At 44.6% G+C, this 21,403-nt stretch overlaps 1 protein-coding gene across 1 annotated transcript in view; it reads left to right on the plus strand.

Moving 5' to 3' along the window:
* The window catches only part of B3glct (beta 3-glucosyltransferase), an 84,565-nt gene extending 69,338 nt beyond the window's left edge, over positions 1–15,227 (plus strand). Inside the window, exons 13-15 of the mRNA XM_021163494.2 lie at positions 3,194–3,313; positions 6,773–6,917; positions 12,125–15,227. Coding sequence (XP_021019153.1) covers positions 3,194–3,313; positions 6,773–6,917; positions 12,125–12,292 — 433 coding nt within the window. The 3' untranslated portion in view covers positions 12,293–15,227. The remainder of the gene's footprint in view (positions 1–3,193; positions 3,314–6,772; positions 6,918–12,124) is intronic.
* Positions 15,228–21,403: the final 6,176 nt, after the last annotated feature.

The raw sequence follows: 21,403 nt of genomic DNA on the forward strand, positions 1-21,403 counted from the left end.
ATATATTATAACTATATAATTATATATATAATATATATAATAATATATATATATAATATATATATTATTCTGTTTTTAAGTAATCACAACTCTATTTCATATTTTCAAAGGGGATGCATGGAAGGTATGAAAAAATCTTATAAACATGAAAACTCTATTATCAGAGATTTTAAAAACCTTTTGAACAGGATTAACAGCAAATCAGACATCGCAGAAGAAAAGTTTGAGAATTCAAAGATAAGGCAGTAATTACAAGCCAAAGAAAAATACTAGGTCAGGGCAGGAGGTGCTGTAGCTGACATTATTACGTCAGTTCATAAAAATTAGAATTAGTAGGCCACTTAAATATATTGCTTTAGTGTTTTGATTTCAAGTTATTATAATTGAGCCTACTATATATTTTTTAAAGGTCCCTTTATCTTATTTTATGTATTTTGCCTATATCTATGTATGTGTATCACATGGGTGCAGTGCCCGTGAAGACCAGAAGGGGGCATTAGATCTCCTGGACCTGGAATTACAGGTGCTCACGAGCTGCTATCTGGGTACTGAGAACTGAACCCCGGTCCCCTGTAAGAGCTGCCGGTGCTCTTAGCTGCTGAGCCATCGCTCCAGCCACCACGATGCATCTGCATAGAGAAGTCTCAGTGTAGACATTGTACTTTCATTTCTCTTGGTTTAATATGTAGGAGCAGAATGGCTGATTTTTAAAGAAAGTTACCATGTCAACTGTTGCATTTCCTGAAGCTGAGGACTTTTCTGCCCTTAGGAAATATACACTGGAATGGTTGGGGAAGGGTATGATATATGCACTTTTAGGAGAATTAGTGTACATTTTTTCAGGAGAGTGGAAAAGTATACATGTTATACATTTATATTTTTGATATACACGGAGGAGAGCCTGTGAATGAGGCTTTATATAGTAAATGGGGAAGAATTGGTCAATCTGGGGCAAGGGTAGCTGAGCTCTCATCCTGTGTTTGTAACTCTTCTATAATTATAAAATACAATACCATAATAGGCCAGGATGCAGCATCCTCTGGCCTTGAAAGGTTGGGGTTCTGCGTTGAGATCTGCCAGCACTGCCACGCTGCACACATCCAGCCTGGTGGTCCTTGTTAGGGAGCAGGGACGTGCTTTTCCTCAACATGCCCGACACTCAGAAAAGCCTGCAATGGAAACAGATTGTTAAGTGAAATGCTTTTCCTGGGCCAATTCCCCTTAGATGGAATTGAAATCCATCCGACTCACCCACATTCTTACTCTTTAGTGAATGCGAAGTGGGTGATAATTATCAGACTACATTTGCGGTCCCTGAGCCTTTCAGCAGTATGTTGAAAATGAGACTCATTCGTGGTATAAGAAGCCCAGAGGGACCTTAGATCACTTTAACCTTAAAATACTGAATGCCGTAGGTGGAACTGATAATTTCACAATATGTAGGAAGAAGAGAAAAACAATTCTCTCTATTTCTTTTAATTTTAAGATTTAAAAAATAAATTATTTTATGCCTATGAGCGTTTTTTGCCTGCATGTATGTATGTATGTGTACCATATGCATGCAGTGCCTGGAGAGGCCAGAAGAGGGCGCTGAATCTCCTGGCGTTAGAGATGGTTGTGAGCCTCCATGTGGGTACTGGGGATTGACCCTCTGGCTCTTCCACACAAGCTGCCAGTGCTCCATGCTGATCCACCTCTATCCCCCCTTTTTTGTTGTTGTTTTTGGTTTTTTTTTTTTTTTTTTTTTAGCTCAAGAAGTAGACCTGTTTTGCCCTGGAAAGTCGGTGGGGGGGGGGGGGCGGGGGGAGCGGATTTTGGTCTTTTCCACACTGAAACTTCAGTTTCCCTAGATCTTCAAGCACAGCCCCTCCGTCAGCAAATGCAGTCATTCTCTCCAGGCAGATGAATTCCTCAGACCGCTCATTGAAGACAGATTCCAAATTAGGCGCTTAGAATGTTTAACCTCCATGCCAACCACAGCAGAACACAGAGGGATCGTGTTTTATGCTCACTCGAAACTGCCAGCCTCGGCAAAGGCCTTGGCCTCCAGACGTTCTAAACCTATTTACAGTCTTACAACGTGCAGCAGGCTGCAAATGCGTGAGACTCTGGAGCCTGCGCTCGTGCGCAGGGAGGGGTGTGGCTGCTTCTGTCTTGTCCTTATAAGGTAAAACTGCTCCTGCTTCTCCTGGCTTCTCTCTTTCTTCGGGTAGCAGCTAGGAAAGCTGGGTCCTTCTTGCGTGTCACCGCCACTCTCCCCAAGCAGAGGACAGTGACTGTCTGGGACACCTGCTGTTCCCTGTCCACTTGCAACGCTATGTTCTACTCAGAGCCTGTGACACCCATCTGTGAGCCTGTGGGACTCAGAGGCATCGTGAAACTTAGTCCGTTAAGATTTTAACCCAAAGTTATGGGTCATTCAGAAACTAGTTTTCAGGATCACTGGTCAGTGCTAAAAGGGGAAGTTAAGGCTTGTTGGTGGGTGACCTGGAAATCTCTTCTGCCTCTGTAAGGCATCTAAGGATTATCCTGGGTTTTCTTTCCTCTTCCCCCCTTCCCCCTTCTCAGTCCCTAACCTTTCTCTATCTGTCTCTCTTTCTCTCTCCTGCTCCCTACCTTGTCCTACCTCTGTCTCTCTCCTGGTTCCCCTCCCTATCTCTGTCCCCCTCCCTTCTCCCTCCTTTTTTCTGTAGCTGACCTGGAACTGACTGTGTAGACCTGGCTGGCCTTACTCTAAGGATTTGTGGGGACACCTTTCTGGATTAGGTCTCTTCCCACCTGCCAGCCCCACCCTGACAGAACAACACCCCCCCCCACCCTGCCACCTTGCCATCCCTGCCCCCTCCAAGCCTTCGGAAGCTCTTTTGTGTTTCTCAAGTGTTAAAACAGCCCTAGTCTATTTGAGGAGAGGTGAGGTTTTAGCACCCTGTACTTTGGGAACAGCCTGATAGAGGAGAGTTACAGCCATCTGAGCACCTTCAGTCAGTCACCTGTCACCTGCTGCCCCCAGGGAGGCACCTGGGGCCAGCATGGCTGAGTTCAAATTGGATGAAGGACACCTATTCTAATGTACCGTGTTCATATTTTGAGTTTTTTTCTTTTAAATCCATTTATTCTACACTTGGATTTCACCTCTAAATACTTCATTCTGAAGCCATATCAGAACTAAATAAGCCTTCTCTTTGTGTCTCAGCATCTCCAGGCTCCGACACCTGCTTAGCTGCTATGACTCCAGTGACCCTGTGTTTCTGGGAGAGCGCTATGGCTACGGCCTAGGCACAGGCGGCTACAGCTATGTCACAGGAGGAGGAGGGTGAGTGAGCGGAGTGGCTTATGGACACAGCCATCTCTTGTCTTCTCTGTATCTCTATTCATCCCTTAAGGGTTAAGAGTCCAGGAACCCCTGCAGGTGCCCAAGGCCTTTAGGTAAAATGTGACATGGCAGTGTGACCTGTGCCGAAGCTCCAGAAAACCTTAAATCAGTTCCTGATCATTTCTAACACATTACAACATGAATGCTATGGAATGTCCCCTTCTGAGATGAGGATCTGACAGTGTATCCTCGGCTGGCCTGAAGTTCCTCCTCCCCCTGCCTCAGAGTGATGCTGGCTTTGGGAGGGTGTGCCACCATGCCTAGCTGGAAATAGTTTTTATATTGTGTCACTTCTGGGATGATGGAAAGGATATAGACAATAAATATTTTTCACCTGTGGTTGGTTGAATCCAGAAAAGTACTTTGAACATTAGATTTTTTTTTTTCTTTCTGCACAGGCAGAAATGGTCTGTGGTTCTGAAGTCTGTCTGTTCTGGCACTTGGATTCTTTTTAGACAATGGTTACTTCTGTTACAGAAAAATAAACATTACATTTTGGAAACAAGAACAGAATTCATTGTAAACATTATTTTATTCTTTGAAGAAATACTACAAAGTTCAGGTCAAAGTACGTGGTGGTGGGAATCTCCCTGTAAGAATGCTTGATTCTAAACAGCCAACTAGTTTTGATTGCCTTTTTAGATGGAAGAAAATGCTTATGGATTTCAATTTCAGAAAAAAAAGTCATTAAAATTTTAAATTATCCAGTGCTTAATAAATCATGTTTGATGAAGGAAGAGTATAGAATCTTAGATTAGGCAATTAAGTAATATTTATATAGGATTTATAGGTTTTTAAATAATAGTTAAAAATCAATCGTTTTAAATGAAGCACCTGCCTGAACTCTGTGGGGAAAGATTTTAATTTGATTTTTTATGGGTAAATCAATCGAGCAGTTAATCTCCTCTGTTATTGCTGCAGCCTTTACTAGTGGGTGTTGAGGAGGGTATTAACTGGATGTCAGCCGTAGACAGTTATGGTCACTCTGTGCCAAGCAGTGTTAGATAATGTTTATAAGCTTTTGAAGGGTTAGGGCCTTTCATTCCTATTTAATGAAACCTTGGTTTGGAATGGCTCTGTCTTTGTCTGTTTTGCCTGTCACTATTACAAAATGCTTGAGCCTGGGTAACTTTTAACAGGAAGAGGTTTCTCTAGCTGACAGTTTCAGAAGTCCAAAAACGTGGCCCTGCCTTGTGCTCAGTCCCCGTGGCAGCCTGCTGGTGACATCGAGGCAGAAGAGCTGGCATTGAGGGAGAATCTATGTTGACACAGAAAACAGGAGAGGCTGAGCAACAGCTTTTTTTTTTTTTTTTTTTCCCTAAAAACCTGTAGCAGGCAGAAAGGAAGCTTCCTAACCAGAACTAACTTGATTTCTCCATGTCTCAGAACCAGAGTGTAGCACCCTCTGCTTATCCAGGGTTCCTAGACATGCACTCTTTGGTTGAGCTTGTTGCAATTTCCCAGAAACACATTGTTTCTTCTTTTCTCTGAAAAGCATTGTTCTTCTTCCCAGTTCCCTGTGTCTTAGGGTCTCCCTGAAGACTTGTGTAGATCACTGTCATTTACCAGGCCTGCTTGCCAGCAGCCCTGCACAGCCCAGCAGTCGGGGTTGGATTCTTTTCTAATGCGCTTGGGTGCTCCGTACATTATGCAACCCGTTACAGTCTAATTGCCTATTTACTTCGCTGCTTCCTGCATAAGTTATGAATTATTTGTAGACAGCACCTGTGTCCTGTTTCTCATCATGGCCCCACTTTGTAGCAAAGGGACTCATTGCTTTTCAAGGTATAGAGAGCAAGTCAGTAAACATGTGTGAACACTGTCCTTTAATTTCCACATAGATGACATGAGTCATGCAAGGTTCGGTTTTTCAAAGCTCCTTCACTAGGATCCAGAAGTGACCTTTCGTGAACTGATCCCATGGGGTGGGGGGAGGGGGGCGTTTGATAAAAAGTACAGACAATGTTGTGTATCTTGTCCAGGGCCACTTAGGAGTTTCCAAGAATTTGGCTTAAGAATCAAGTTTTTTTGTTTGTTTGGGTTTTTGCTGTTGTTCCTTTTCTTTTTTCCTTTCCTTTCCCTTTCTTTTCTTTTCTTTTCTTTTCTTTTCTTTTTTCTTTTCTTTTCTTTTCTTTTCTTTTCTTTTCTTTTCTTTCTTTCTTTCTTTCTTTCTTTCTTTCTTTCTTTCTTTCTTAATATAGCAGGTTAAGTGCTAGAGAGGCGGTTCTGCAGTAAAGAGCACTGACTGCTCTTCCAGAGGACCTAGTTCAATTCCCATCGCTGCTGCAGAGTCTCATTTTCAGATACTCCATTCAAGGTACACCTAGGGACAGCCGATAAGATTGTGTGTCTGGCTCCATGCCCCCCTCTGCTGCACAGACTGGCAGGGGCAGTAGCAAACAGTCTCCCTCAGACTTGGCTCCCTGATGTCATGTGGATCCAGAATCCTGCTATCAAGGGAAGCCGAGAAGGTTCTATGAGAGAAATGTTGCTGCCTGCGATGCTGGGGGCTAGGGGGAGCACAGAAAGACCAGAGTGGGCTGAGACTCCACCAGGAAGTACTACACACGAGGTCAAATGGTGTCATAGCACTGTTGAAGACAGGCTGTGAGCCAGGCCATGGTGGCACATGCTTTTAATCCCAGCCCCTGAGAGGCAGAGGCAGGTGGATCTCTGAGTTCGAGACCAGCCTGGGCTACAGAGTGAGTTCCAGGACAGCTAGGGCTACACAAAGAAACCTTGTATCAAACAAAACAGAAAAACACTGTCTGTCCACCCCTGCATTATTTTCTGTTGCTGTGATTAAATATGACACATGTTTTAACCATGACACAAAGTAGCTTTGGGAGAAAAGGGTTTATTTCATGATACCTTGCAGTCCATCATGAAGGTAAGTCAGGGTAAGACCATGGAGGAGTGCCATTTGCTGGTTTGTTCCTGTGCCTGACTTCTGATACAGCCAAGACCAGTGCCCAGGACATCACTACCCACAGTGGGTTGGACCCTCCCATATCAATTATTAATTGGGGAAATGGCCATAGACCATAGGTCTCTTGGCCAAACTAATAGAGGCATTTTCTCAAGTGAGGTTCCCTATTTCCAGATGATTCTAGTGTCTTTCCCGATGATTGTCAAGTTGGCGAAAACTAACACTGTAATGTTAGAAAAATAACATAGTGTTTGTTTACAGGAGATACATATAAAAGGGTTTCCTTGGGAGGTAAATGTCTCTTAAGGTGAGTTTGCTTTTATACAGCTTGCAAAACTGCCCTCTCCAGTTGTCAGTGGAAGTTTCCGTCAGTACCTCTCGGGAGTTCAGCCTGTAAACCAAAGCCCTCCATTAGGTTAAGTGGGCTCCACAGCACCACTCTAATCCTCGCTTCTGTCTGCTTCTGCCAGGATGGTCTTTAGCAGGGAAGCCATCCGGAGACTTCTCGTGAGCAGCTGCCGATGCTACAGCAATGACGCTCCGGACGACATGGTTCTGGGCATGTGCTTCAGTGGGCTGGGGGTCCCCGTGACACACAGCCCCCTCTTCCATCAGGTGAGAGAGCACGTTTCTCTTCTCATGTTTTTGGAAATCTTAAGGAAGATGCTGGCAGGTTCCATGGGGAATATTATCTTTTTTTTTTTTTTTTTAACATGTGTGAGTGTTTTGTCCGCCTGTATGTATGTGTATCATGTGCATGCTTGTTGCCCACAGAGGTCAGAAAACTGGAGTATTAGATGGTCGAGGGCTGCCTTGTGGGTACTGGGAATTGAACCTGGGCCCTCTAGAAGAGCTGCCAGTGCTCTTAACTGCTGAGCCATCTCTCCAGCTCCTCCTTCTGAGCTTGTTTGCTTGCTTGCTTCCTCCCTCCCTCCCCTCCTTTCTTCCTTCCCCCTCTCTTGATCTTTCTTTCTCTCTCCCTCCCCCCTCCTTCCCTTCCTTCCCTCCCTCCCTCCTCCCCTTCCCTCTGTCCCTTCCTCTCTTTCTTTCCCAATAAATAGCAAATCCTAGCACTTTAGATCTACAATCCTAGCAATATGAGGATTGAGCATGGCAGAATCTCACTATAGAAAAACAACTTGAACACAGCAAAGAGCGTCTAAACATTGGCAATGAAGATAGAACTCACGCCTGTGTCCAGGAATGTGCAGGGGGCTAAGAATAGAGCTTTTCTGAGAGGAAGCTCATGGGAGCCCTCACTCGTGGACCCTGGTGGAAGGCATGTATGCGCCCAGGCCTCGAGTTAAGCTCGTGTCTTACACTATCTTTACGATAGCTCAGAAAGTGAATTACTCTCTGTTCCTGCCTCTCGGACTCTATGTCTCCATGTTTCACTCATGGAAAAATGACGCAGGCTGCTTGTGTATAAGGGAAGTAACGTACGAAGATTAGATTGTTCTATAGCAGCCTCTTCCTCCTAGGAAGACGGAAAGATAGTGTAATCCTGGAGTCATCATCCTTTGAAGATAATTCAGAAACGATCATTTTTAGTTATGTGTTGTTCCTCGTGCTTTAAAAGCTCTTGATTTCTCAGATTCACACAGTAAATCTGAACCCTTCCTGATGTTACAGAGGGTTTATAGCCTGCGCCCCCAACTTACACTGCTCTCTTGAGCATCTTTTAGAGTGTGGTTGGATTCGAAGTGGAATTGGCATTTGTAATGTCTCAACCCAGATCTCCATGCTGTTTGTGCTGAGAGAATCTGAGACAGGGTACCCACACCTCAGATGCCCCGTATGTAAGAGGTGGGGAGAGGGACTCAGAGCGTCCTCAGAGGCCGCACTGGCCAGCCCCCCTGTTTCTGTCAGGGTAGGTCACTGTAAAATCATAGGCCTAGATCACCCATCCCAAAATCATATTTCACTAATGGATATGGCAATATGCCATGTTCAGTGACCACTGTATAAAATACACATATTAAACCGGACAAGAATTTGTAAAAATAAATAATGGTTTTGGGACTCTGGACATCAAATAAAAACTAACGATAAACTTAGAAGCATTAATTTCTAAATTTTTTTCTCCTGCTATATATACTTTTTGAATACGAATAACGGGACACAAGTCCTTCATGTCCAAAGTCTCTGCCATCCTCCCTGTTCCCCACCCTTTAACTTGGTTACAGTGAACAATCATTTTTACCAGTATGCGCCTCCCTGGGGAAAAAAAAAAAAAAGCTTTGTCCAGAAGAGAGGTCTCGGCTTGGGGAAGACAAGATGAAAACATACAAATGTCACCCCTAGGTCAGTGTCACCAGGGCCCTATCTGAGAAGCTTGTCCTTTTCTTGCAGAGGACCCAAGTTCGATTCCCAGTGCCCATGTGGTGGCTCACAATCATTTGTTAACTCCAGTTGCAGGGATCCAGTGCTGGCCCCCATGGACCCTAGGCATACATGTGATATGTGGTGGTTTGAATAGGAATGGCTCCCACAGACTCATGCGTTTGAATGCTTGGCCCACAGGAAGGTATGGCCTTGTTAGAATAGGCGTGACCTTGTTGGAGGAAGTGTGTCATTCTGGGGGTGGGCTCTGAGGTCCAATGCACAAGGTCCACCCTGGGCAGAAAAGATGTAGAACTCTCAGCTCCTCCGGTGTCATGCCAGCCTGGACACTGCCATGCTTCCTGCCATGGTGATAAAGGACTGAACCTCTGAACCTGTAAGCCAGCCCCCATTAAATATTGCCCTTATAAGAGTTGCCTTGGTCATAGGGTCTCTTCACAGCAATAACACCATAAGACAGATACACATACATGCTTTCAGTAAAACACTCATACACATAAAAGAGTCTAAAAAAGTGTGTTACATATCATTGTAATAATTGATTTTAGTATTACAAGCTAAATAAGTTGCAATATAAAACAAATGGCTAAAGGTGGAGTGATGGCTCAGTGGTTAAGAACACTGACTGCTCTTCCAGAGGTACTGAGTTTAATTCCCAGCAACTACATGGTGGCTCACAACCATCTGTAATGGGATCTGATGCCCTCTTCTGGTGTGTCTGAAGATAGCTACAGTGTACTCACATACATGAGATACATAAATCTAAAAACAAAACAAAACAAAAACCCACAAATGACTATATTAATTTATAGACAAATTAAGGGCATGATGGAAACTTGACACTTTGATTAATGCAATCAGGATTGTGTCTGGTTTCAGTTTGCCTTTGAACACGTTGTCATTTGAACACAAAATGATGCAACCATGTCATTTTGGGGCATGTCTCATTCTGCCTGCACTTCCTATTCTGAGTTTCAGAGAATGTGAACGGTGACGTTAAATAACATTACACCCTTTCTGTTTGTGCGTTGGGATCAGAATTAAACCGCTTTTCCCTACAGGGAACTCATGTTTTCTCTTTGAAAGCCTCACCTAGGTATGCAACCTAGGCCCTGAGAATACCTCACCTCAGCTCCTGCACAGCTCACACCTGCACAGCCCACATCTGCATAGCCCACACCTGCATAGTCCACACCTACACAGCCCACACCTGCACAGCCCACACCTGCACAGCCCACACCTACACAGTCCACACCTGCACAGCCCACACCTGCACAGCCCACACCTGCACAACTCACATCTACACAGCCCACACCTGCACAGCCCACACCTGCACAGNCACAGTCCACACCTGCACAGCCCACACCTGCACAGCCCACACCTGCACAACTCACATCTACACAGCCCACACCTGCACAGCCCACACCTGCACAGTCCACACCTGCACAGCCTACACCTACACAGTCCACACCTGCACAGCCCACACCTGCACAGCCCTGGCAGTTTCTTGGAAGAGACCTAGGAAGTACGTTTTCTTCCTTTTGTTTTTCATTTTAATTTTTTCCCAGAAGTTATATCACACACCACCAACTTATATGAATTACTGAGGAAACCTTTTATGTTTATTGCCATGCTTGAACAGTCTCCAGGACAAAAAGTGTGGAACACAGGATGTAAAGCATTTGAGAAATTAATCAAGAGAAATTCAAGGCAATAAGTGTGGAGTTTGAGGGAAAGTAGTCGAAGATATATCCCTTTCTGCTTTGAGATTCCCGTAGTCACTACTAAATATTAAATTGAAGTAGTTGCAATATGGATCAACATTTACCTTGGGTCAATTGTTATGGTGGGCATTTTAAATCTCAGCACTCAGGAAGAAGAGGCAGGCAGATCTCAAAATCCAAGGCCATCCCAGTCTACGTAGGAACTTCCAGGCCAGCCTGGGCTATGTAGACAGATCCGGTCTCAAAAATCGAAACAAAACAAAACAAAACAAAACGTTATTCTGAGATAATCATTTAAAAGATGTGTCTTTACTTATTGTGTGTGTGTGTGTGAGGGATACCACGGTGAATATATGCTGGTCAGGTGAGACTTTGCTGCATGCCACCAGGCTGTGTGCTCTTTGAGGACAAGGGCAGATTTCCTAGTTCTGTTGTGTCACCGGAGCCTGACATACATACGGAACTTGAGAGAGCAAAGTAGGTTAGTGGTTCAGTGTGGGCGGTGTTCTGTGCACAGAGCCCCGCTCTTCTCTTGGTGGGGCTGGGGAGGTGGTGTGCTCCCTCCAGGTAAAGCAGAGGGGATGAAGATGGCTTGTTAGTCAGAGACAGCTGAGCCCAGGTCTTAACAGCACCTAATGCCAAAAAGGCCTGCAGCATGGGGTCACCCACTTCACAGAGACTTGCTATCTGAACCCACATGTAAACCACAGGCAAAGATTAAGGCAAGGTGCATTCTGGCAAGTGGTTAAAGCAACATAGCTCCGGGGTTGGAAGCCAGGTCCTCGGGCTTGGCACGAGGCACTTTTACCTGCTGAGCAAATCAATTTTTTTTTTAAATTGAAAATAGACGTTTTTATTATACAATATATTCTGAGTACCATTCCCCTCGCCCAGTTCCTCCCAGGTCCTCACCGCCTTCTCCTCACCACAAATCCACACCCCCTTTTCTCTCATTAGAAAACAGGGATCTAAAAACAAAAATAAGAAGATAAAATTAAGTAAAAACAAGCAAACCAAAATAGGATGAAGGGGGAAAAAAACCTAAATAAAAAGCACAAGAAACATATAATGACTCACACATTTAGTTACACAGAAATTCTGTAAAAAAAAAAACACAAAATAGGAAATCATGAAAAAAAAAAAGCCCAGACAAAGCCTTGAGACAAAAAAAAAAAAAAAAGAAAAACAAAACAACCCCCTACATACCCCTACCTACACACACACACACACACACACACACATCTAAAAATAGCAATGAGTTCGTTTTGTGTTGGCCATCTACTGATGAACATAGAACCTGCCCTTGCATACCCAGAGAGACTCCTTTAGAGGAATCTAATTCTTCCTTTTCGAGCAGTTTTCAGTTGAAGATAACTTCTGGGCTAGGGATAGGACCTTGTGCCTACTTCCTCTCTCAGCGCTGAGACCCCATCCAGTTTAGACCTGTGCAGGCCCTGCGCATGCTCAATGAGTTCATCTAAGTGCGTCAGTCCTGCTGGGTATAGAAGGCTTTGTTTCCGTGGTGTCTTTGGTTCCCACAGGCTCCTAGAATCTCTCTATCCCCTTTCTGCAGACTCTTTGAGCCCCAAGGTAGAGATTTAGTGGTCCCTCTGCCTTGTGCAGTTGTCTCTGTTTGTCCCCATCTGCAGGAGGAACGAACGAGCCGATCATTCTTAATCACCAGGAAACCGTAACCCAGGAAACCGTAACCTGGGAAATCCTAACTCTGTGTTTTTTGTTTTTTTGTTTGCGCAGGCTCGGCCAGTAGATTACCCCAAGGACTACCTCGCCCATCAGATTCCAGTATCATTTCACAAACACTGGCACATTGACCCGGTAAAGGTGTACCTCACGTGGCTGGCACCCAGTGAGGAAGACCAAGCCACGCAGGAGACACAGAAGGACCCAAGAGAAGAATTATAGAACAGAGTCTGGGACACACGGATACAAGAGATTCACCCTATCTGTTGAGCTGTGGTCCAGCTGCTCGTGTATGCCGTGTGAAATGGACAATTCCCAGTCCTTACGGAAATAGGATATTTTCTGGATGGGTAGACTCATAAGGGAAACTGGGAAAAATCGCTTGTTTTCATAGATGTCGTAATTGTAACACGGCAGTTATTGTGCCTATTTTAGCCCACCATGGGCTGTAAAGTAAGAGCTTTTTGACTGTCAGAGGAAATAAATGGTACCTAAAGTCCTTTTCTGTTTTCTCCATTGTAACAGGGACGCCAATACAAGAATGACTGGCTATCACCCCACATAAACATTGAATCTTTTAACTTGGATATTGCCAAAGGAATGAACCTTTAAACCAATGGTTCTCAACCTGTGGGTCGAGACCCCCTAGGAGTGGCAGTTGGTCATATGCCAGGAATCCTACATATTAGGTACTTACATTGCAGTTCGTAACTGCAGAAAAATTATAGTTATGAAGTAGCAGGGAAATCGTTTTATGGTTGTAGGTCGCCTCAGCATGAAGGAACTGTATTGAAGGATCGCTGCCTTAGGAAGGTTGAGAACCACGGCTTTAAATGGCTCTATTGTTGATGGAAATTGGTTCCCAGGCACTCAGTAGGAATGAAGTACCGAAGCTGATTGGTAAAACCTAAACTCAATATGAATAGCCCCAACTATACAATCACAGTTGCTCTTTTCCCCTATTCTGCTGGTTGCACCCCCAAAACAGACTCAAGGCCATCTGGTGAAGCCTCTGCTCCCTGCCAGCCTCCCCAAAGCCCACACCCCCCAATAGATTGGACAGAGTGTCACCAGAAATTAGGATGCTGGGTTGACATGTCTCTTCTGTGTCCGCAATGAGCATGGGGGTCTGGTAATGTGAGCTGCATCTGGAGCTGGCCTATTACTCCTGCTGCTCGCTGGGTGTTACATAGTAACTCGCTTCTGGCTCAGGCTAGACCGTGGCTCAGGCTAGACTGCCTCCGTCCTGGCAGCCCCTCGTGAGAGGACAGCATGGGGATCAGCAATTTCTCTGGTTTTTCTAAAGAATGAAATCTGAACAACGTGCTAAAGCAACCCTCGTTTTCCAGTGACACCTTTTATTATGTCCTAATTTAACAACTCATCGTTAATATATATATAAAAAAAAGAGTACTGTGTGTTAATGTTTAAAGTAAGATGATGATTTTGTTATATAAGGGTCTTTGCACATGATTTGATCTCAAGCTCCTAAGGTTGTATGTTAGAATCCTTTCCTTTTTTTCATTCTGTACTTCATTAACCTTACTTATAAGGCTCCTAAGCCCTTACAGCCTTTAAAGCCACTCCATCAGCAGTACCTATGTGATTATTTTTTAATGATGTATATTCCTATGTAGCTTACGTCTGACTCATGTCCAAATTCATGTAGTAGTGTTTATCATCCTTTTCCCAAATTAATAAGCACCAGGATTGGTGTGTGGCCCGCTACTTCTGGTCTCTGGTGGAACACAGTCTGTGAAAACTGATTCTGCGGTTCAGCTAGAAACTGGACTGAGGACAGTCAAGTGCATGAAAGGGACCATAATGGCTTCTGGGTGTCCTGCTGATGGCTCTAGCATCATTGCTGACTCGGCAATGATGAATGCCCCATTGTGACCATTGCTATCATGGTACTTACCTTTTTGACCTTGCAGGGATACCCCTGGGAGACCTGGTTGCTACACCAGTGCCGCACAGGGAATTCCTCAGTCCACCCCTCCCGCCTCTGCTCCTGAAGTGTTACCAGCCAGAGAACAGAGGAAGTTTCATTTGGTAGGACAAAAGCTAGCGCGTCTGTGAGGAATGAAGAACTGTTCAATCTTTTTTCTCTGTTATGACCTGTGCCCTCTTTTCCCCTCCCCCTCCCTCCAGGATCCCACTGGTGTTTCTAGATATGTGGTTAAATATGTTTCCCTTTTGGAGCTACAGAAGTCTCACCATGAATACAATGTCTCCAGCTTACTTCTTTTGTCTATCGGTTGATGCTAGATGTGGGGTGGGTAGGAGCATGCCGGACAGGCACTGAGAAATTGGGAACCCTGGCAGATTACTAAGTCAATGCAAACTAAACATCTTAGGAAAAAGCAAAGAAAAAAATTGAAAAAATAGTTTAAAAAGGACCACGTGTTATGTTTTATATATAGCAAATGACAGGCTCTATTTGAACACCAACTGAGATTTGATATCTTAAAAAAAACAAAAAATTTAATTTTGAGCCTGGATTCTTTAGGGCACATACCTCCCTCTTCGGTATTCTTTTTCCTTTTAAGTAAGGATTTCTTTGCCAGTGGATATTTTTATCCTAAGGATTTAGCACCAAGGATTTATGTATAGAATTACCTTATAGGTCATTTTTACTTTTAAGCCATTTCTCATGACCCAGCACATCGCCTGCCTGTAGGATTTTTACATCTTACAGCTAAATCAGAAGTCGGGACACAAAATAACCTTTGTCGAATGCTTGGGACCGTAATCGCTCAGCAGCCAGAGTTACAAACAATGCTATGTGGGGCCCTGTTAGATGCCAGCGTTCGCTGCGTGTCCTGATTGATCGACGACATTTAGTACATTGCATCTATCATGGTTATTGATGGGTAAAGAGAACCTCAGAGATTCACCACACAGTAGACATTTGTAAGAATATTTGTGGTGCCTCCCGTCCCTTCGCAGATGTGTCATTTTTGTGGAAGAAAAAAAAGCAATCAATGTACCATTAAGTACACTATAGCAGACTTACAAAGGGGCTTTGTTCCTGCTGTCTTTGAATGACAGGCCTGAAAAGGTGCTATTTAAATTGTTTATGTCCTCAAGCCCTCTAAACAAGTCACCTGCAAAATGTGTTCTCTTCCTTTCTATAGAATAAAATAAAGGTTTTGTTTCTGGTATGCTTTGGCCTCTGTTGTCTCTTTAAAGGCATGATACTCCAAGTATGGGAGGGGAGGGGAGGGTAATGATCAGGAATAAGGTACCTTAACAAAAAGCCAGGAATAAACATGGTTGGGTGCAGTTTAGAGGCTTCTTTGCAGGGAGCGGTTAGAGAGGAGGTCTGTGTGAGAAGAGGGTATTAGGACGAAGAGTTGGAAGATTAAGGAAGCTGAAATTTCACTAGTGGCTATGGAGGGTTTTATATAGTCCAGAGGGACTGGCCAGGGTGCAGGTCCCCAACATGAAAGGGAGTAGAGAGTGTTCCTTAGCCGTCATTGTGAAGTTCAGATGATGGCCGGCAAGCAGCTGGATACGAAGTCTGGGCTTCAGGGCAGCCAGAGGTTCAATATTGAAAAATCATGAGTGTTTCAAAAGCTTACTATTTCTGAGTTCTATGTAGATGTGTGTATGTGTTTGCCTGTGGGTATGGGCACACAAGTGTTGTGCTCATGAAGGCCCAAGGTGTCAGATCTCCTGGAGCCAGGAGTACAGACAGTTATGAGCCTCCTGTTGTGCGTGCTGGGAACTGAACTCAGGTGCCATGGAGGAGCAGCCAGTGCTCTTGAGCCCTGAGCTATTGCTCCAGCTGAACCATGAGCATTTGAAAGGGTCCACCCTCTCAGGAGTGGGTAGGATGAACTGGGGAGAAAGTGAAGGAGAGAGAGAGAGACAGCGTGTGTGTGTGTGTGTGTGTGTGTAATGTGTGTGTGAGGAGTGTGTGTGTGTGTGGAGTGTGTGTGTGTGTGGAGTGTGTGTGTGTGTGTGTGTGGAGTGTGTGTGTGGAATGTGTGTGTGAGGAGTGTGTGTGTGAGGAGTGTGTGTGAGGAGTGTGTGTGTGTGGAGTGTGTGTATGTGTGTGTGTGTGGAGTGTGTGTATGTGTGTGTGTGTGTGTGTGTGGAGTGTGTGTGTGGAATGTGTGTGTGAGGAGTGTGTGTGTGGAGTGTGTGTGTGGAATGTGTGTGTGAGGAGTGTGTGTGTGTGGAGTGTGTGTATGTGTGTGTGTGGAGTGTGTGTATGTGTGTGTGTGTTTGTGTGTGTGTGTGTGTGTGGAGTGTGAGCTGCATGTCACAGCTAGGGGAGGTATTTCAAGAAGCAAATGTCCCATTCTATTCCAGCTGCCAAGAGGTCCTTTAGGAGAGGACAGAAGGGACTGTGTGATTCAGTGTCTTGGAAATCATGTGACTGGACACACCCATCCATCCCCAGACAGGTTGAGGAGCAAGTGCAAGTTGAAGACAACTGTGGTAAACATCTCTCTCTCTCTCTCTCTCTCTCTCTCTCTCTGTCTCTCTGTCTCTGTCTCTCTCACACACAGCCACACACATAGGCATACACGGAGAGTTCTGAGCTTGTCCACAGTCGATGGAAAGGAAGGTGGGTTGAGACAGAAGATGAAACCTGAGGCGTGTGGAGTTGGGCTTTCATGATGGAAAGTTCTGGAGCCTGTTGCTGTGATGACAGCAGAGAGCAGTACTGTCTGCCCTGGCTGTGATAGTGGATGGGGCTGGCCATGTTAGTCATGGCTCTGTGTTCGCAGGTCTCTGAATGCTTAGGAGAACCTTCTGTAAGTGAAGAATAGAGGCCGAAACAGGCGGACTTACTGCTGTGAGCGCACGGATAGGTTCATGCCGATTGTGTTGGAGACACGTCTCTGTTGAGTTTAATTTTTTTAGTGTGTGATTTTCGTGGGAAGCAGCTTCATGAGTTACAACCAAGGAACTCCTTATATCATTCATATCTTAGCTGAGATTCACAGACGGGCAGTGCCGCCCGGGGGTCCATGTCTGGCGAGTGGCAGAAGTAGGTGTCAATGGATTTTTATTTTATGTGTCTGACTGTTTTGCCTGTAGGCATGTCCGTGTACTACACATGTTCCCGGTGCCCTAGAAGGCCGGAAGAGAGCATTGGGTCCCCTGGGACTGGAGTCACGGGTGTTTGCAAGCTGCTATGTGTGGTTGCTCGGAATTGAACCTGTGTCCTCTGCAAGAGCAGCCAGTGCTCTTAACCACTGAACCATCTCTCTAGTCTCAGAGCTAGATTCTTGAACGGGCATTTTGGCTCCAGAGTATGTGTGTTTAATTCCTCCTGCAGTCCACCAAGAACATGTAGACTGTGCAGGCTGAATGCATATCTAGTTATAAATGCTAGCCTATGGGAAGATAAGAAAGAGACTACACGATAACCATATAATAGCCCCACAGACAAGAGATTATTAAGCGAACTATGATGATTTATCAGATGAGTTGAAGGACTAATGCATGCTGGCAGATTAAGAAAGGAAGAAGCAAGCTACTTGAGAATATCGAACATGCATGTTGCCACGGGGGAAAAGATGCTGGCAGTGATGAACACATTTGCCCCTCTTCTCAGTGTTACTCTGTTGTGTGCCTGAGGGAGCTCATGTCCGTACCTCAGGAAGCACACCCCAGCTGTTCACAGTACCCCAGGAAGCACACCCGGCAGTTCACAGCGGCATTTGCTATTCTCAAGCTGGAAGCTGTATCCAGCCTAGGTGTCTATTGCCTAAAGAATGGGTAAATAAGGCGTGGGTTATCTATTGCATCTGCGCGTGCAGTAGCTCATGTGAGCGGCCTACAGGTCCAGGAGACTTACACCATCAAATCATCAGAGTTAAGACTCACATAGGATCTCAGTGATATAATTTGAAAATGGAAAAAGGGAATGCAGTGGGGCATACATACCTTTTAGAGAAACATTAATGGAAAAGTAGAGAAAACATAAACACAGAGTTTAAGATAATGACCACCTGCAGGGGAAGGAAAGGGAGAAAAGCCAAGCCCTGAGATGTAAAGGGACTCAGAGGGACTGCCACACACTGATGCCAATATCACTGATGTCTCTCATCAAAAGGCAGGTCACCCATTAAACCGTAACCATAAACACCAAGCCAGCCACAAACCGTTTGATCTACAATGGAGTCCCGCTTGCAGGTTACGCTAGGGCAATGGTGGCACAAAGCTTGTGAGAGTGACCAGCCAATAACTGATTTTACTCAAGGCTCATAGCGTGAGATGCAACCCAGACCCCAAACTGCTTGGTTGACCAAGAACCTGAGAGTAGAAAGGCCAGGCAGGGCCTGAGGATAAACCCAAATACTACAGTTTGAAACAAACAGACCACAGCAACCAAATGGCTCCTAATGACATTCTTCTATATCCCTAAATCAGTGCCTTACTCAGTCATCATCAGAGACGCTTCCTCCTGCCACAGATGGGAACAAACACCCCACAGGCAGACATTATACAGGGGATGAGAGACCTTGGGACTCTCAGCCCTGAATGAGTTGTCTCCATCAAATTCTTCCCCTCAGGGTTCCCTGAATTCTGATGAAGAAGAGACAGAAAGAGTGTAAGAGCCAAAGGGGATGGAAGACACCAGGAAAATATGCTCTCTAAATCAACAGGATCAATGCACAAAGAACTCACAGAGACTGAGGCAGTGTGCACCTGGTGTGCACTGGTCTGCACCAGATGGGATCCTAGAGCTCAACAGGCAAGTAGACACACGCCTCACCTCCGTCCCTAACCTAGAAGCAATCTCCAACTGATTACCATTTGCAAAGGAAAATTTAGGTTGCTTCAAGGACATCCCACTAGGGAGACAAACTACTCTTAGGGGTAGGGTAGGTCAAATGACCAGCAGTGAATGGCCAACAGAAAATGAATTCAATGGCAGCAATTCAGAGCTCCCTTGACTCACAATGTCATGCCAGGGCTTTTTCTTTTTAAAAAATTTTATCTTATTTGTAATTTTTAAAAATTCATATATATGTGTGTATATATAATATATGTGTTATACATATATTATAAATATGTTATACATATATATATATATATATATATATATATAAAATATATGTTACACACACACACACACACACACACACACACACACACTGTAGCTGTCTTCAAACACACCAGAAGAGGGCATCAGATCTCATTACAGATGGTTGCGAGTCACCATGTGGTTACTGGGACTTGAACTCAGGACCTCTGGAAGAGCAGTCAGTGCTCTTAACCACTGAGCCATCTCTCCAGCCCCTTATTTTTATTTTCAATTTTATTTTATATCTATATCTGTATTACAGCTTCCAGACTAGTGTTTTGATGGGATTCCTGAGTGCAAATTAGTGGCCTCTCATCTACTTTCGTGTATCTTTTTTTTTTGGTCTCTTTTTCTTCTGTTTGTGTTGTCATATTTTGATGTGTTAGTTTTTGTTTAACATATCATATCACATCACACCACATCATAATCTCGTAGAAGCCTGTTTGTCTTCTAATGAGAGACAGAAAGGTGTGGATCCGGAAGGGAGAGGGTATGGGGAGGGACTTAGAGGAGAAGGAGGGAAGACTATTAATCACACTGTGTTATGTGAGAAAAATGTCTATTTTCAAAGAATAAGGAAAAATAAGGTATAAATGAATGCACAAGTACGTTTTATATACGTGTTAGAAGCTAAGGCCATCTGGGAAGAGAGAACCACAACTGAGAACATGCCTCCATTACAATGACTGTAGGCTCGGACGTCTATAGGGCATTTTTGCTTATTAATGACTGATGTGGGAGAGAGCAGCCCCTGGGCAGGTTATCCTGAGTGGTGTGAGAGAGAAGGCTGGGTGAGCCCCACGTGGGGAACCAGCCAGTGAACAGCATTCCTCCGTGGTTTCTGCCTCAGTTTCTGCCCTGGCTTCCCTCCAAAGATGGACTATGGTGTGGAAGTATAAGCCAAAGAAACACTTGACTTCCCCAAGTTGGTTTTGATCAGTGTTAGGGCACCGAAGTCATGTAGGGAAGCGCTCATGGGTTTCAAAGGTGGGCACGTGGCTTTGGTTTCGTTTAGACGGAGGGGAAGCAGCATCCCTCTTACTTACTGCCAGGAACCTTCCTTCCTCGGTTTAGTATTTCCAGATGCTGTCAAGTGAGTAACTTGGGTCAGTCTAGGGATGACATACCTGTTTCTTCGTCCGTTTGATTGACAAACGAACTGTGCCAGGCACTGGGGGTTACGCCAGGCTCAAGGCACTCGGAATTTCCACTTCCCCGAGGCAAACTTTCATTATAAAAGAAAGTTCCTTTTTTTAGCTATAGAAGGTAAAATGAAGGTCTGCCATGTAGCATTCTGGCCTCTTTGCACACTATCACTGGACATCTGAGGATATTCCTAAGGCTAGACTTGCTCTTAGTCCTACACCCCCAGTGGGCTGTTTTCCTGCACCTTCTTAGACAGAGGTAGGATGAATTCTCCAGGCCCTGGTTTGTTCTGACCCTCCCCCCCCCAATGCACACTCTCAGGCACCCCACTTCATGTCTCTGGGTGGCAGTTTTGGTATCAGAAGAAGCACCCATGAGTCTCCTGTCTAAAACTAGGGCCTGCCTCTCATTTTTAAACATCCCCATCGCGTACTACATCTGTACCACATTATGAAAACTCCTGAATCTCAGGACTTCAGGATTCTCTAATTCGGATGAATCAGCCGCTTTTATCAACATGTAAAATTTTTTGTCATCGAACTGAATCAATTTGAAATACATTTGACTTCCATTCGAAGGCAGGCTCAAAACCATAAGGAAATACAGCCACAAGACAGTTTTAAGACAGCAATATTTCATGGATACAAAAGTTAACTGTGGCCCAGTTAGCTTAATAAATATTTATTAAGTATTCACTGTCTCCTTGATCCTAGAGGTGGGATATGAGTAAAAGCAGACACAGTTCCTGCTTTTGTTGAACTTATAATCTTGAGCATAAATGATAATTAAAACCCGATTCCTCTAATAAGGACTGAGGCTTGGTTTGAGACTTAGAAAAACGGGTCAGTGGTGGAGCGGTGGATGGAGTGGTCTAGGCTGAAGCGGTACGCAAAGGCTCTTTAGTGGGGGATTTATAACTTCCTTGATAAGCTAAGTTTGGCTGGAATGCTCTTGAGCCAAACCCTTCATTGGCTTTGTAACTTGCTTCTTCCCGAAATATGTCAAGGACATGCTGTTAGATATTCTATAATAAAACCCACATCTCATATGTCATTGTATGTTTAGAGCATAATGGGAACTCTCTATTATTTGGTATTTGGTTATCACCATGTCTGATGGAGCAGGGAGGGCTTATT

The sequence above is a fragment of the Mus caroli genome, chromosome 5, assembly GCF_900094665.2.
Source record: "Mus caroli chromosome 5, CAROLI_EIJ_v1.1, whole genome shotgun sequence".
Lineage (NCBI taxonomy): Eukaryota > Metazoa > Chordata > Mammalia > Rodentia > Muridae > Mus > Mus caroli.